This window comes from Microcebus murinus, chromosome 16 (genome assembly GCF_040939455.1).
Source record: "Microcebus murinus isolate Inina chromosome 16, M.murinus_Inina_mat1.0, whole genome shotgun sequence".
NCBI classification, from domain to species: Eukaryota; Metazoa; Chordata; class Mammalia; order Primates; family Cheirogaleidae; genus Microcebus; species Microcebus murinus.
This window is the reverse complement of record NC_134119.1, coordinates 10,032,272-10,047,043: the sequence shown is the minus strand read 5'-3', so window position 1 is coordinate 10,047,043 and position 14,772 is coordinate 10,032,272. Positions and strand designations below refer to the sequence as shown.

The 14,772-nt window shown below is 55.1% G+C and overlaps 1 protein-coding gene across 1 annotated transcript in view; it reads right to left on the bottom strand.

The window, feature by feature from the left end:
• The window catches only part of NFATC2 (nuclear factor of activated T cells 2), a 134,841-nt gene that overhangs the window by 30,146 nt on the left and 89,923 nt on the right, over positions 1 to 14,772 (bottom strand). The window contains exons 7-9 of the mRNA XM_012766117.3: positions 12,750 to 12,805; positions 12,230 to 12,356; positions 9,278 to 9,967 (exon numbers count right to left, since the gene is read on the bottom strand). Of these exons, the coding sequence (XP_012621571.1) occupies positions 9,278 to 9,967; positions 12,230 to 12,356; positions 12,750 to 12,805 (873 nt within the window). The remainder of the gene's footprint in view (positions 1 to 9,277; positions 9,968 to 12,229; positions 12,357 to 12,749; positions 12,806 to 14,772) is intronic.

Below are 14,772 nucleotides of genomic sequence, written 5' to 3'. Positions count from 1 at the left end.
ATCAATGGAGGAGAAGGCAGGGAGTACAAAGAAAAATCTAGTATATACGATTTGACTAACTGCCATCCACCTAATTCATAGCCTCTAATAACTAAATCGTTTCTCAAGTTCTACTTTTCTGGAGAGAAACAGGCTACAGCTAGGGCTGATATTGGGAAGATATATATATGTACATATATATGTATATATATAGTTAATATTAAAAAATTCTAGATCATCTTGAGTTATCATGGGGTGAGTGAAGATCCATCACAACCTGCAGTCCTGCATGTAGTGACGTTCAAAATCATCACCCTGAGTCTCTGAAATTAGCGAGGTCCTGGCTGGCCCCGCACGCCACACCCACCGCGGCAGGGAAGTGAGTCTCAGCCCTTCTGCTCTGTGTTCTAGTAAAAACGAAAGTACAGAGAAGGGCCTTTAAAATTTTTTTATGAACGCTGACCTACCCATAAATCTTGCTTAACTTAGCACCTACCTCCTTCACGAGGACACTCACTTGTTACTGCAAGAGAGCAGCCCCACTCAGAGGTGGGAATCAAATGTAGCACAACTGACTCAGGGCACTGAAAAGTGCTGGTCGCAGTGGATGGCCATGAGGCCACCGGACAACACTGGGGACGTCTCTCTCCGTCCTCCTTCTTGGGAGCCATCTGCTGCTCGTGGTGGGTCAGATGCTGCCCTGGAATGCGGGCTGGGTGGACAGCCAGTCTGTGGACGGGCTTTCTTGTGGTTTGGTGGCTTCTGACCTCCCAGTGCAAGCGCACATTCCTCTGGAAACATCTGCCTTGCAGAGTTTCAAAAAGACGGCTGAGCATTTCTGGATCCGGAGTCAGCTGGAAGGTAGCTCCCCTGCATACGTTGGCAGTACAGCACACATCATTTGGGACGAAAGCACAGCTAAGTGGCACGGCTATAAGCCTGAGGTTCTTAGAAGGGGAGGAGGACATGCCTGGAGACAGACACCCACATGCTGTTTACTCTCCCAGGAGAGGGACCGCGACCCGCTACCAGCTACCGGCCCTTGCAGATGGTGCCGGCTCATTTGTAGGCGAGCAGAGTTCTCTGGATTCTGAAATTTGCTAATAAGACTAACGAGCCTTTGCTGAATCAATAAGAAGTAGCCTGGCTGGATACTGAGCACTCGGGCCAAGAGTCAGCCCCGGGGCTCTTCCTCAAAGCCCAGCTCCGCCCCTTCCAGCTGGTGGAGGAGGCAGCGGCTGCTGGGGGTGGGGAGGAAAGGCACATGGACAACTCCTGGGCTCAGGAAGCTCTCGTCTGCATTCTTACAGCGACCCTCAGAGTTGGGGACCATTATCCTAAGTGACTCCCCCGAGGTTACAGAAGATGGGGGCGTTGGTGAGACCACACTGGAAGCCAGGCAGGACAACCAGAGAAACTCCACCCCCAGCAGGCCCAGGGCGAGGCTGCACCTGGAACCAGGCATCCCACTCCTGAGAACGGGCTTCCACGTGCCACGCGAGGAGTTACGGGACAATCCGTCTGCAGCATTTGTAACAGCCAGTGACATCAAAGTCCCCATCCTCAGGTGACCTGTGTATTTTGCTACCTTTTGTAGAAGAAAGGGGGAAAATAAGAGTACGTATATATTTGCATCTGCTCACGGCTATACGCAGACGCTCCACAACAGACATTCTCAAGGTGATGATATTACACCCAGGGTTTAAAAATTGGTTCTTTGGGGGTGGGGGACTGAAAAAAATCTTACATATCACAACGCTGTGTGGCCCTGCCGAGGCCGACAGCAACATACACACCGAGTATCTGCCATATCGACATTACATGGGGTGGTGATTGGGAAAAAATTAGTCTAACAAGGCCCCTGGGTTGTAGGAAGAGTGACAATAATGAAAAACAGGTTGAGAAACACTGTTCCGGAGGGCTACAGAAAAACCAGCACCAGTCGGCAGAGCTTGAGTGGGAACGAGACTTTTGCTGGGTTATCTTTTTTATATTGGTTTTGCTGAACCTATGACCATATTGCCTATATAAAATACGTTTTAAGTATAGTTTAAAATGAACATGAAAGAGAACACTGGCAAAAGCCCTCAGCAGGGGCCTGGCACTTTGTTGGTGCCCATTACAGGTGGCCGTGTGAATTTAAGTTGGCACTGGTAGTTTCTAGCGGTTTCTGGCATACCATGTAGACTCGCACTGGGACGCCCAAGTCAGGCTGTCCGGGGGCCCACAGTCTCCGGGCCACTAGGCACCTTGCTCAGTTCCCATGGAAACGGAGAAGCCCCCACTCGCACCCTCTGGGAGCACCAGGAGGCTCCGCCCACCGGGGCCGGCCCAGCGGCCCAGCTCTCCGCTGGCTCTGCATGGCCACCGAGCAGGAGCCACTTTGTCACGGGCTCCCTGCGGGCCCTGCCGCCCCCATGAAAGAGCCCTGGCCTGCTGGACAGAGTGGGGCTGGTCACAAAATGCTTTTCCATCCTGGGCTCCTCCCTCTGCTCTCTGCGTTTTGCAGGGTGCGTCTCTGCTCGCTCCCCACTGGCCTGTTGCTCACACAGGGACAAGTCCAACTTCTGGGAAACAGCCTTGTCACAGGACACCCTGGCCCCTCTGCTGGTGGCACAACCAGCAGGACCTGGGCCTCTGGGCCACGCCCTGTGGGGGAGCTCACAGCAGGGGACGCACGAGTGAGTTGCCGGCCGACCATGGGCGGAGGGCAGCATCTCCCATGTGCAGACACCTGGAGTCCCCAGGAGGGGCTGGGGTGGGCACCTCAGACCGCGCCCTGGCCTCTGCCTCCACTTCTACCCACGTGGCAGAGGCAGGGCACGAGGGCGAGTGAGCCCACTGCCAACCATCAGAACAGCCAAACTTTTTTCCTCCTATACAAATGTATTCTAAAAATGTAACACAGAAATCAAGGCCACTAAATTCATAAGCAAATAAAAACAGCAGCTAACATTTATCGAGGATTCCTTTGCACCAAGCACAGGACACATGACGTGCATCAACTCATTTCATTCCCAGTGAAGGGAGGAACTCTGACCATCACTGTTTTACAGATGGGGAAACTGAGGCACAAAGAGGCCAGTAACTTGCACAAGGTCACATCATCAGTGGTGGAGCCAACACCCAATGCTAGCATCTTAGGTCTGATGGAGACACACTGAGTAAACACTGAGAACTGGGAACAAGTCAAGGGGTAGCTAAAAACAAAACCAAACAGAAACAAGAAAATGCGTGAGGGCTGACCATTGCGTCTCACACGTCTACGCGGCCGGGCTGAATCCGCCTGGGCTGCCCAAGGCCGTCACCTCCCTGGAGGAGGTGGTGTGCTCAGCTCTTCCAAGTGCGCCCCTCTGCCTAGGGTGGAGAGAAAGCTCTTCTTGCCACCTGGCCTTCGTGTGCGAAGTGACACGTGGGACTGTTTTTGCTGCAAGGTGAACAGGTGTCCGGACTGCTTCTTTGCTGCCCGAAAACCCGTCCCTGTGAGTTGCAGATCAGCCACTTCTCTCGGGATTTTCCCCTATTTTTCACGTATTCTCGTCAAACAGACAAGGCCAAAATAAAGTAACGCTATAGAGGACACCCCAGGAACCACTGGGAAGCAGGGCTACGACCATCATCACACCACTAAGGGTGTAAAGATGAATTGCTTAACAGCTTTTACGTCCTGTGCCGCAACTCTGAGTTCAGCTCTTAACGCATCTTTAGCCATTTTGGAGAGCACCCACTCGGGAGGTAAGAGTCTTTGTGGGAGGGGAAACGGAGGTGCCGAGAGTTGAAGTAGCTGATCCAAGCACGGGCCGGGGCAGCTGACACCCAGACACCTTGCCCCCCGGGTCTGTGGCTCAGATCCCTCATAACCGGACGCTCCATAACAGTGAGGGCTGGAGGCAAGCTCAGAGGACAGAAAAGGAACAACACCTAAAACAAACTGGCACAACCACTCTGGAACACTGTCTGGCAGGGCCTCCGCTCCTGACCACACGCTCAACAGAAACTTGTGCTATGGGCACCAAAAGAAGAGCTCGAGAAAGCTCACAAAGCTTTATTCGTAAAACTGGAAACCACCCAAATGTCCATCCACGGGAACACAGATAAAGAGATTGTAGGAAATTCCTTCAATGGAATAATCCGCTACAACGAAAACGAACGAACCCCAACCATACCCAACAGTACGGACGAATCTTACAAACCTGTGCTTGACACAGAGAGGCCGGACACAGAAGGGGACCACGGTATGACTCGTGTTTGTGCAAAAAGGCGAAATGAATCTCTGGGGTTAGAAGGCAGGACGGTGGTCACCTTTGTCGAAAGGACAGAAGGACACAGGGGGCTTCTGGGGTGACCAGGGTGGTAGTTACGTGGTGACCCACTTGTGAAATACAGAGTGCACTACCGAATTCCAAATACGCACATGTTTCAGTATTTAAATATAGACAAAAACACTCAAGTTCACTCTATCCATGTATGTTGATGAATAATTTTTAAGCCCTTCATAGGAAGACTAGAGCAGCAGCAGACTCGCAAATGAGCAGCCCGGTGTGCTCTTCCTGCACCCATCAGCGACCTGTCCCCTACACACGTCTGCTGTCCTCGCCAGCCACGGGCAGGGCTGCAGCCATCAATGAGACCACATCCTCTCCCCCCTGGATGTTTCCAGAACGGGGTCAAAGATCTCCTTTGCGTCCTGGGCCCCTGGCCTGCGCCTACGGTCCTCTCGCCTGTGGCTGCCTTGAGGCTGCCGGGCCAGCGCTGCCCCAGGCCGTGGCGGATTCGGTGGTGAGATGGCCCCCAGTGAACCCTGGAGGTGGCTGAGGATGTGTCACCAAAGGCCTTGGTGAAAGTCACGTCTGAGTCCACTTTCCCCAACACCTCTGACGCCCGCCCGAGCCCTGGGCGGTGAGACGCGCCGCCGCCCTGCGCTCTACGCCACGGAAGTGGTAGGGCGACTGGCGTGCTGACCACGTTCCGGCAGCTGTAGCTGCATTTTAAATAACCGCACTCGAGAAAGGACACACACGGGCACACCTACCGTGGAGTGCGCCACCCCCACCAGGCTCCTGCCCTGCGAGTCACTCCCCCCCCCAGGAGCTGGCTTTGTCTAAAACAAAGGAAACCTCTTGCTGTCCTGAAACAGCACATTAACTCGTCTCTCCTTCCAATTCCTGCCTCCCTACAGTCCACGTTCCAAAGGCAGCCCCATGGGGATCTTTCCAAAGAACAAATCACGCCACACTGCTGCTGAAAGCCTGCCAGTGCGAGGCCACCCCTGTGACCTCCCGGCCTCTGCCACCTGCTGTTCCCTACCCCCGAAACGCCCTCCCTGCAGGTCTTCCCAAGGCTGGCTCCATCCCGATCCCAGGGGGCTGGCGCTGCCCCCGCCCGGCCACCTCTAGCTCCTAATCTCATGCAATGCCCCACGTGGCTTTCATCGCTGTCTTGGAATTCGCTTTCTTACTTATTGCCTCAAATGCTAACTCCTGGACCCAACGCACGCTCCATGAGAGCAAGGGATCCGCTTGATCTGTGTACCAGTGTATCCGTAAGTCCCGGCACAGGGCTGGCAGCCAGAGAATACTTGCAGGTGAGACGCAGGGAGGCTGGGGACAGAGGGAGGGAGGGAAGGACAAGGACAGAGAGGTCAAGGGCCAAGGACAGGGAGGTCAAGGGCAGAGAGGGATGGGGGGAAGAGGAGGGTTAAGGACAGGGAGGGCTGGGGAGCAGAGAAGGGTGCAGTGAGCCAGGATTCGGTCATGGGATCAGCCGTGGCCAGGAGTGGTCGGTGCCCCCCAGCCACAACCTGGGGCGTCAGGGCAAGAGACTCGGCACAGAAGGGGGACGGGAGAGCAGAGAGAAGACAAGAGACAGCGTGCAAATCCTCCTCCCAGAGAACCGTGAGAAAGTGCCTGAGTTGCGGGGACAGAGCAGCACGAGGCTTGGGGTCGGGGAGGTGCCAGCCGTGCCCTGGAACAGCACTTATCCTGCCATTTCCAAGGGGCTTTTTGAGGATGGCTCCAGTGCTGGGAGCGGAGGGCAGCAGCAGCAGTTTGGAGCTGCAAGACACACGGGCGAGCCGGCCGGCGTCCGTGTACAGGAACGCGGGCGGGGAAGGGCCGCGAACAGCACAGGCGGCCGGCACCGAGCGGGCGGATGCCCTGACCGCTGGCCCAGGTGCCGGAACCGATAACCAGGTGCGGGGGCGGCCCGGGGCCAACTTCAAAGAGGATTTGTTTGCACTTGTGCGAGACAGGGAAGCACCCATGCCCACCGGCGGCCGCTTCCTTTTCCAGACACAGAACTTTCCCTCGACCCTCGAAACACACAGGCCGAGTTCTCACGAAGTTTCCAAGGAAAGCCTACTTTGGCAGGATCCCAAGGCAAAGAAATAGACGGCAAATCAGAAATGCCCGGACGCCAGAGCTCAGCATGGGCTTCAGGCAGCCACGCGTGCGTCGTCGGGGAGAGACTCCCTTGGAATGGTCAATGAGAGGGACAGAGAAGGAGCTTAAACACCCAGGAAGTCTCCCAGCCAGACATCAGAGAACCGGGCCAGGGGCCCTGCAGTCTACGTGTTGGTAATAAACAGGTGACGACACGCCAAGAAGCGCAGACCCACATGCACAGAGCTGGCGGTGGGGCACGCGTGTATGGATGTTCCCCGGATGCCCCTCCCGAGGGTCTGACGTCCCGGCAGTGGGGGACAGAGCTGCACCTACATCTTCCGGGTGGCCACAGTGGCGATGCAGTTTGGGGGGTGCCGCTGGGCGCTACAGGCCATGAGGGGCCTCCCCGTCGGACCCAGGCTCAGGGTCAAGGCCGGTCGAGCCCTGAACACTAACCATCGGCACAACCCTGCCTCTCGGGGCCGCACGGGTAGACATCACTCCACTGCCCCGTCAGGCCCCAGGGACATGACGCCCGAGAATCGAGAAGCCTGAACATGGCGCATGGGACGGGGCAGTGCTGGGCTCTAGGACTCAGTTTCCTTCGTGTTATTTCTGGCAAGTATTGGGAGAGGGGCTTCCAGGCCAGCCCCGCTGCACCGTCCCGGGCTCCCCTAGCACAGGGCGCAGTAAGGCACAACGGGAACAGCACCCCCTGGAAGGCGCAACAAGGAACAACGCACTCTCCCCTCTGTGATCAAGTCATTCTGGGAAGGGCGACCCTCCCTCGGTTTAGAGATTCACAATGTCCACTAGCACAGTGAAGGCTCTGAGAAGTCCTGCAACAATGTTTTTACAAACTTGGTGTAATCTATTTTTTTTATTTTTTTACCTTTTTAAGCCACAGAACCCTCCCTCCTTTCAGAGAACAGCTCCTAAAATCCCACGAGCTGGGGTGATGAGGAATGTACTTAAACTTTGCCACGCTCGGTTCTCTGGGACATCCTTAGAGCTGACTCATGTTTGACCCCGCCCAGAGCTCACAGTCACCACGACCTTGGACCTGCCTGTGCTCAGAAAGGGCTTCAGGAGCCCAAACGGCGCCCACACTGGGCTGCTTTTCTGTAACGTGAGCTTGTGTGGGAGCGGCGAGCACGCCTGTGGGCCTGGGTCCCGACCACCTCGGGCCTCTCGGACGCTGGTTCTCTAACCGGGGCCCCCATCGCGCACCGTTGGCACCGGCGAGGGGCGGGGTGGGAGGTGCCAGAGCGTTTCTTGCCCTGGAGATCAAAGCCAGCCGGGCGGGGTCAGCCGGGGAGAGCGATCTGCCCCTGCGCCCACGCTCATTTATTTATAAAGCGCCTGGTCTCCATTGCAACCCCAAGCCCTCACGTGGACGGGAGTGCAGTCACGGCCACGTGCACGGCTCCCCTGCACTGGCGTCCTGCAGTCGCTAGCTCTCTATGTGATACCCTCTTTTAAAACAAGCACCGAGGCTTCACCTCAACCACTGTGCACACACGTCGTTTGAGGATGGACTGCACGACCATGCAGGTCTCCCTCCTAAAACACAGCAGTGACGCCAGCTCCACCTGTGTTGGATTACTCAGGATCAAACAGATCAATTATTCACACAACAATCCCCGAGGGCAGCCTGTAAGGCCAGGATGACCCTCCAGTAAGTGGCCCGAGAGATCACTGATGAGGTTAGGGGACATTTTCGATAGACAGTCTCACCAGCGAGAGGGCACGGAAACTACCAGAAGTTGCAGGACCCCCAGATAACCTGGCTGGTCAAGGTTTTATGTAAAGTAAAAACCAACAGTCTCTGAGAAAGGAGCAAGGGATTTTCCTGGCACCGAAGGGTCTGAAACGTCATACCTGGTCTTTACCAAAACTACTGTGGCTGTTTTGAAGCTTTTGCCTTACTTCCTACTCCTTGGCTGGGTTCCTGAGAGTTAATTTTCCTGAATCATCGAGATTTCAGGGTGTATCAGATGCTACTGCCCGTGAAATGTGAGGCTGGAGCCGGCGATGACCGCCAGAGGTTTGGGTTTCCTTCTCCTGCTAAGACTCTCCAGCCACCTGCTTTCTGCTTCCTGGATCCCCCAAGGGAAGGCTGCTCTGCCTCCCCACCCCCGACCTTCAGCTGCACCTGGCTGGTCCCAGGTGGGTCTTAGCAACACGACTGGTCCTTCCTCCCTGGGCGCCCAGTCCAGCGCCACACCACAGCCGCCCGCCAGGCCCACCCTCTGGCCGGGCGCTCTGCCAGCAAACGCGGCACCCACAGCCGCGCACAAAGCCCCTCTGCATCCTGCCCCTGCCCGGGCGCCCCAGCAGCTGGGCTCCCCACTGCGGAAGTCCCCGTCCCCGCCCATCAATGTGCGCCTCTGTTCGGCCGGTGGGGAGCGCCCGCGGCCCGCCCGCCCGCAAGTGCTTCCGAGGAGCCACTTCTCAATGGGCCGCCTTCTTCCCTTCCCGTCCCCTCTCCCACACGCACAAAGGACGGCTGATAAAGTCGGGGTTTTCTGTGCAGGAATGAAAGGAGGTTAGCTTTCCTTCCTTTCTGTTTTCTTGGCCTTGGTCTAAATCTGGCAATGGTGAAGCAAGTGGAAGCGTTGAGACTGACCCAGTTCATGACCTGGAGACACTGCCCCCCTCGTCTGCTGCCTTCACTGGCGTGGTCGTAGGGAGGCACCCCAAACTGCTGCTGCTCACCCCAAAACCCCTGCTGGGAAGTCATTCTTGCACGGTGGGGGGGAGGCCCTCGAGGTCAGATTCAAGTCCCTTAAGTTAAAAATGGGGACACCGAGGCCCAGGGAGGCTGAGGAACCCCCCAGGCCACACAAGAACGTCCCGGGGTGGGGGGATGCGTCAGGGCCCACCTCGCAGCATGGGAAAATCCCGCATCTTACCGTCATCCAGGTAGGTCTGGTCCAAGTTCTGCTCCTGTTTAATCGTCACTCCCGCGGGCAACACTTCCTTCTGGTCGCTGACCGGGGGTCCGTTTTTGGCGGCTCTGGGGCTGGTGGCGTTCTGCTGCTGAATGACCGTGGGGTAGGAGCCGGGGCTCAGCCTCTGGCCTTGACTGACCGGGGGCGGGCCGGGCCTGGGGTTGCCGGGCGGGAAGTTCTCGCAGTACATGATGTGCTGGAACTCCTGGTGGCCCCCGCAGCGCAGCTGCTGGCTGGTGGGCGAGTAGTGGATCACCGGCGCGGCCTGCTGGCTGGCGGGAGAGGGGTGCAGCAGGGCCGAGCTCTGGCCCTGGGAGCCCGCGTGCACCAGCACCGAGCGGTGGGCGTCCGCGAGGGACAGGGGCGCAGCCATGAGGGCCGGCTGCTGGTAGCCCAGCAGGCTGGGGCTCAGGCTCTTGGCACGCTGGCAGAGGGCGGCCGCGGGGCTCTGCTGCTGGTAGCGGGCGTCAGGGGGCGAGAGCCCCGAGCGGAACTGCTGGCAGGGAGCCATGGTGGCCACCAGGCAGGAGGGGGACTCGGCCACCATCGGGTGCTGTGGGTAGTAAGGCTGACTCCCCGGGCCCCCGTGGGCGGGGCTGCAGATCAGAGTGGGGTCGTACTCGTCCGTGGGCTCCGTCTTGATGGCGGGGACTGCGGGGAGAGAGAAGCACACGGGCGCACCCGTCGCAGGGAGCCGGGACGTGCAGACGACTCGCGCACAGCCGCGGGCTTTGGGAGCCCAAGTGGGTGGGACCAAACAGCTGGGCCCTGTCGCTTAGGAGCCCGGGGCAAAAGGTCCCCGTGCAACTGTCTGAGGTCAGAAATGTCACCCTGGCGGTGCTCATCTTGAATTAGGGGTTTCCCAGCATTGGAAAGCGGCGGCAGGGCTGAGTCAGCCCCGGGGCGCTTGCAGCCTGCTTCTCCAAGGCGAGGGCTCAGAGGAGGAGGCTTGATCTGAGACCATACCTCCCACCTCCCCCTTCCCTGGCGGCTCTCATCGCCTGTCCCCGCGTTTCCATCACGCCACTCGCCCGCTTCCGAAATGCTGCGTGTGTTTTATGTGCTTATTTACTATTTATAACACCCGCCCTCAAAAGGTCAGTTTCCAGGGAGGACTTCTGTCTGGTTTTGGGGCCTCTGGGACCAAAACGGCACCTGGTACATAACGGGCACTCAAGTATTTTCCAGACAAAGGAATGACCAAGTAGTGGCTGTCCCCTTCCTCAGTTCTGTAGTACTGGGGGGAACCAGAGCTGCTGGCTCAGGCCTCAGTTTCCCCATCTGTTACCTGGCAGTAACAATCATGCCTTCTGGAGTCGTTGGGAGGATTAAATAAGATGCGTGTACAAAGCACTTAGCTCAGGGGCTGGCACACAGTAAGCGCTCAATGTGTGCTGCTGCTGTCATTACTGCCTTACCGTCAACGTCACTATTACTGTGCACGTGCTTGCCGTTGCCACTCCTCGCTCCCCGCCCAGCACCAATCACTACAATGGGTCCGTCCCCAACATCTTCACCAGGGCTTTCCCGGCCCCAGGAGCTGAGGAATGAATTTCCTTCTCGCTGGAGTAAGCGGGTCGGCAGCGGGACTGTGACGGGGGCACGGGGCGCCACGTGTCGGGGGTCGGAGCAGGTAAGGGGGCCTAGCAGGTCGGGCTCCAACCACAGAAATCATTCCCTGAGATGCCATTCAAAGGCCGCCATCTCAGTCCCTGGCCCAGCGGGGGACGGAGGGCTTGCTTGGGCTCAGTTAGACAAGCCGCCGATGACGGGACAGTGTGCCACAAGACGTCACTGAAAACCTCTCCGTTCAAGGGTATCCTCGAGCGGCAGTCTAGAACCTCTCAGCCATTTCCTCCTAGTTTGGGGTCCTGTTAGTGGCCTGAGTGGCCCGGCCACTGCCCCGACAGCGTGTTATGTAAGGCCCGGCCTGGTGGCCCCTGTGCGGACGCAGTCCCCTGAAGCCAAGCCCACCAGGGCGGGCCACCCAGACGTACCCCTCGGTCTAACGCTCCCAGCAGCCCACAGGCTCCGTGCGAAACCATCGTAGGACGGAAATTATACCCCGGGTGATGTTCTCGAATTACAGGTTTCCAATTTGGAAAGGTGGCCAGCAAGTCTTTCTCAGCCTGGGAAGTGGGCAGTCTATCTCCCAAGGAGTGCTCAAAAGGCATTTTTTTTTAACTTAAAATTATACCACCCTCTGGCTATTCCTGTCTACCTTTTCTGCAGCCCTAATCATAATCCAATATATCAACAATGTCAGTGCTATTCCCTCTGCTAGAATGTCAGGCCCCTGTGGGCAGGGATTTTTAACCTGTTGTGTTAGCTGCTGTGTCTACAAGCCAAGAACAGTGCCTGGCACTCAAATATTATCCGGACAAATGAATGAATGAAAAATGGTACTCATCACTCTTCTTGGGGCTGTACAACTTCGCAAGAACGAGCCCTCTGGGCTGTCATCCGCCCACTCACTCCACTTGGCCACCACTTGAGCCACTGTGGAGACAACTGAAGATTCTGCAGGTTTGTGGGTGCAGCCACTTTTTACTCCCCCATGATCAAATCCAAGACAGGGACAGGAGTCACCTGCTTAGTGTCCTAACACTCTTCTGTTGCACATGCCTACACGTGCCTTTCTCCTGTCCCCCCTCCCCACAAAGGAAAATATTAATGCCAACAATAATAGCTAATAGCATTGACATCAGCAACTTGCTACGCACTGTGATAAGTATTTTATGTGCATTTCTGTATCTCTTAAAAAGAAGATGCCATAGGACAGGTGAGGAAACTGAGGCTCAGAGAAATCGAGTCACCTGCCCAAGGGCGCCCCGCTAGGAGCAGACCTCGGAGTCCTAAGCCCCACACCCGGCCGCCCCTCCACACCACAGGGGCAGCCAGGGAACCCCTTACCTGGGTGGTAGGTAAAGTGCTGCGGCTGGCTCCGTTTTCTTTTCCCATTGATGACATAGAAGTTCACCTTCACGGACGTGCGGATGTGCTTGTTCCGATATTCGGGGATCTCAACAAACAGCATGTTCTGGAAAGAAGGAGTTGTCATGAACGTAACTGCAGTCGTGTCTAGATTCCTACTCAGACCCTAAGCACACCCTAGTGGGAATCTCGACACATTCCATAGGTTCAATGGGTGAAACTGGATTTACGGGGGATGTAACTTTTCAGCGATGATGGCAAGGAAGGCCACTCTGTCAAAGTTAGTAAGATGTCACAGTTAGGAATCAGAGGACCTGGTGCTCAGTAGATGTTTAATTCAGTCATCAATTCGGTATGTACTTAGGGAGCACCTGTTGGATCCTCAACACAGGGGACTGTGACGAAGGGAGGAAGAAAAGAGGGACAGAGAGCATGAAGGAAGGAACGGTGACAGGGGTCACAGACACTCAGCTGACAGTCGTCCTGTCCGTGTGCTTACAGGCTGGCTCTTGTCTTTGTCCACCGTGGCTTCCATCTCCCAAATTTGTTGCCCATCTGGAAAAATTAAAAAATGACAGACTTTGAAGGAACTATTAGAAACCAAAGATTTAAAGATAAAAACTCACCATCTTATATTTATCTAGGTTTACATATTGTATCATTTCAATAAGGTGTGTATGTGCATATATATGGGCATGTGTATATTTATATTATTTATATTTTTATATAGATGAATATTTCTTTTCCCCATAGGAAGGCATGAACTAAGCGATAATGGAAAAACAAGAAAAAAGTAGAAATTGCCTGAAATTCTACCATTATTATCCTTTTTCTCTGCGTCTGAATGTCTATATATCTTTCTTGCTTAAACAAAAGCATTGAAAGTATCACTGTACATTGCACTCTATTATATGCTTTGTTCAACTAAAGGCTATTTCCAAAAGGTGCTGCATGTGCCAAGACTGCTACAGGGGTCCTGTTACGGGGTCTCTGTCTGAGACCGCCCTCACGACTGTCTGAGAACACTGGTGGCTTAAACATTCTACCCCAAGTCAGGAGGGAGCCCAGCCTCCGAGCCGGCGTGCTGGCTGGCGAGCCACTGGAGAGCAGGGGAGCACGAGAGCTCCCCCTCCACCTTCCCGCCCACAGCCGGCCTGGATCTCGTGTGAGTCATGACAACAAGGGATGAAACGCTTTTGCTCAATAGTAAACTCTCCTTCCCGGGAGCAGAGCACTATTTCCCCAGTCTGGGGCCAAGATTTTGGGCCAAATAAAACTCCGCATTTGCAAATAATTGATTTCTCTCGTTGACCACCTACATTGGCCATTGGGTAGTTTTCAGCTGAAACAAATCATTTCCACAAGTATTTCCAGGGTGTTTTGTGGAACACTGATTCTGAAGGATATTAAATGGTTTTATGAAAAAGGGAAAATTCTACAAGCTAATGAGCCTTCGGAAATTGCTGAGTCAAAGTCAAATGGGTCTCTTTACTGCAGGACTTCTCAGAGGCTTTACTATGCACATGTGCAGAGTAACCCTGCAAAGCAGGCTGGAGTGTGTAGCATGTTCCAGCGTTTGACCAAAGAACCCCTCCCCACTTTTTAAGCATAGCTATTAACTGTGCTTAGATTGTAACCCATATAATCTTTTTTTTTTTTTTTTTTTGACACAGGGTCTCACTCTGCCACCCAGGCTAGATTGCAGTGGCAACATCATAGCTCATTGCAACCTCAAACCCCTGGGCTCAAGCGATCCTCCTGCCTCAGCCTCCCAAGTAGCTGGGACTATAGGCATGCACCACCACCCACCACACCCAGCTAATTTTTCTATTTTTCACAGAGAAAATCTTGCTCTTGCTTAGGCTGGTCTTAAACTCCTGACCTCGAGCAATCCTCCCACCTTGGCCTCCCAAAGTGCTAGGATTACAGGCATGAGCCATCCCACCTGGCCTTTAACCCATATAGTCTTGGCTCTTAAGATTCACTGGAAGAAACCCAGGCTTCAAGCATTATTGGAACTTACTAGTATAGAACATATTTTTCCCCTTCAAAAAAAATTAACAGAAAGTCTCGTGATTGCTACCAAAGCTCAGGCCATCTAGATGACCTTAACAGGGGCAAACAACGACGAAGCCAGAGCCCTTCACAGCAATTAAGTCTGCAAGGCCTGACCTGACCGTTCTATTAGGTGCGATTCCCGAAATGACTGAGGAAGACGTGGGCTTGGCCAGAACGGAAGAGGACAGGTGGCTGATGTGCCGACTCTCACCGTGGCCTGCGGTCCCTGTGGGCGGACCAAGTTGCACCATGGCCATGTCCCCAGCACCCAACGCACTGTAGGTGCCTGATAAACATCTGGTGACTGAGCATGCAAAAGCATCGAGGGCTCCAAAGGCTGCTGATGGGGCCAAGAAAAAGGCCAGAAGCTGCCATCAGACACTGCTCAAAAGGAAGCAAGAAAAGATGGACAGACGGTTGTCGAGGAGCCTGAACCGCAGTCATCCAGATCTGGGCTCTCCTGC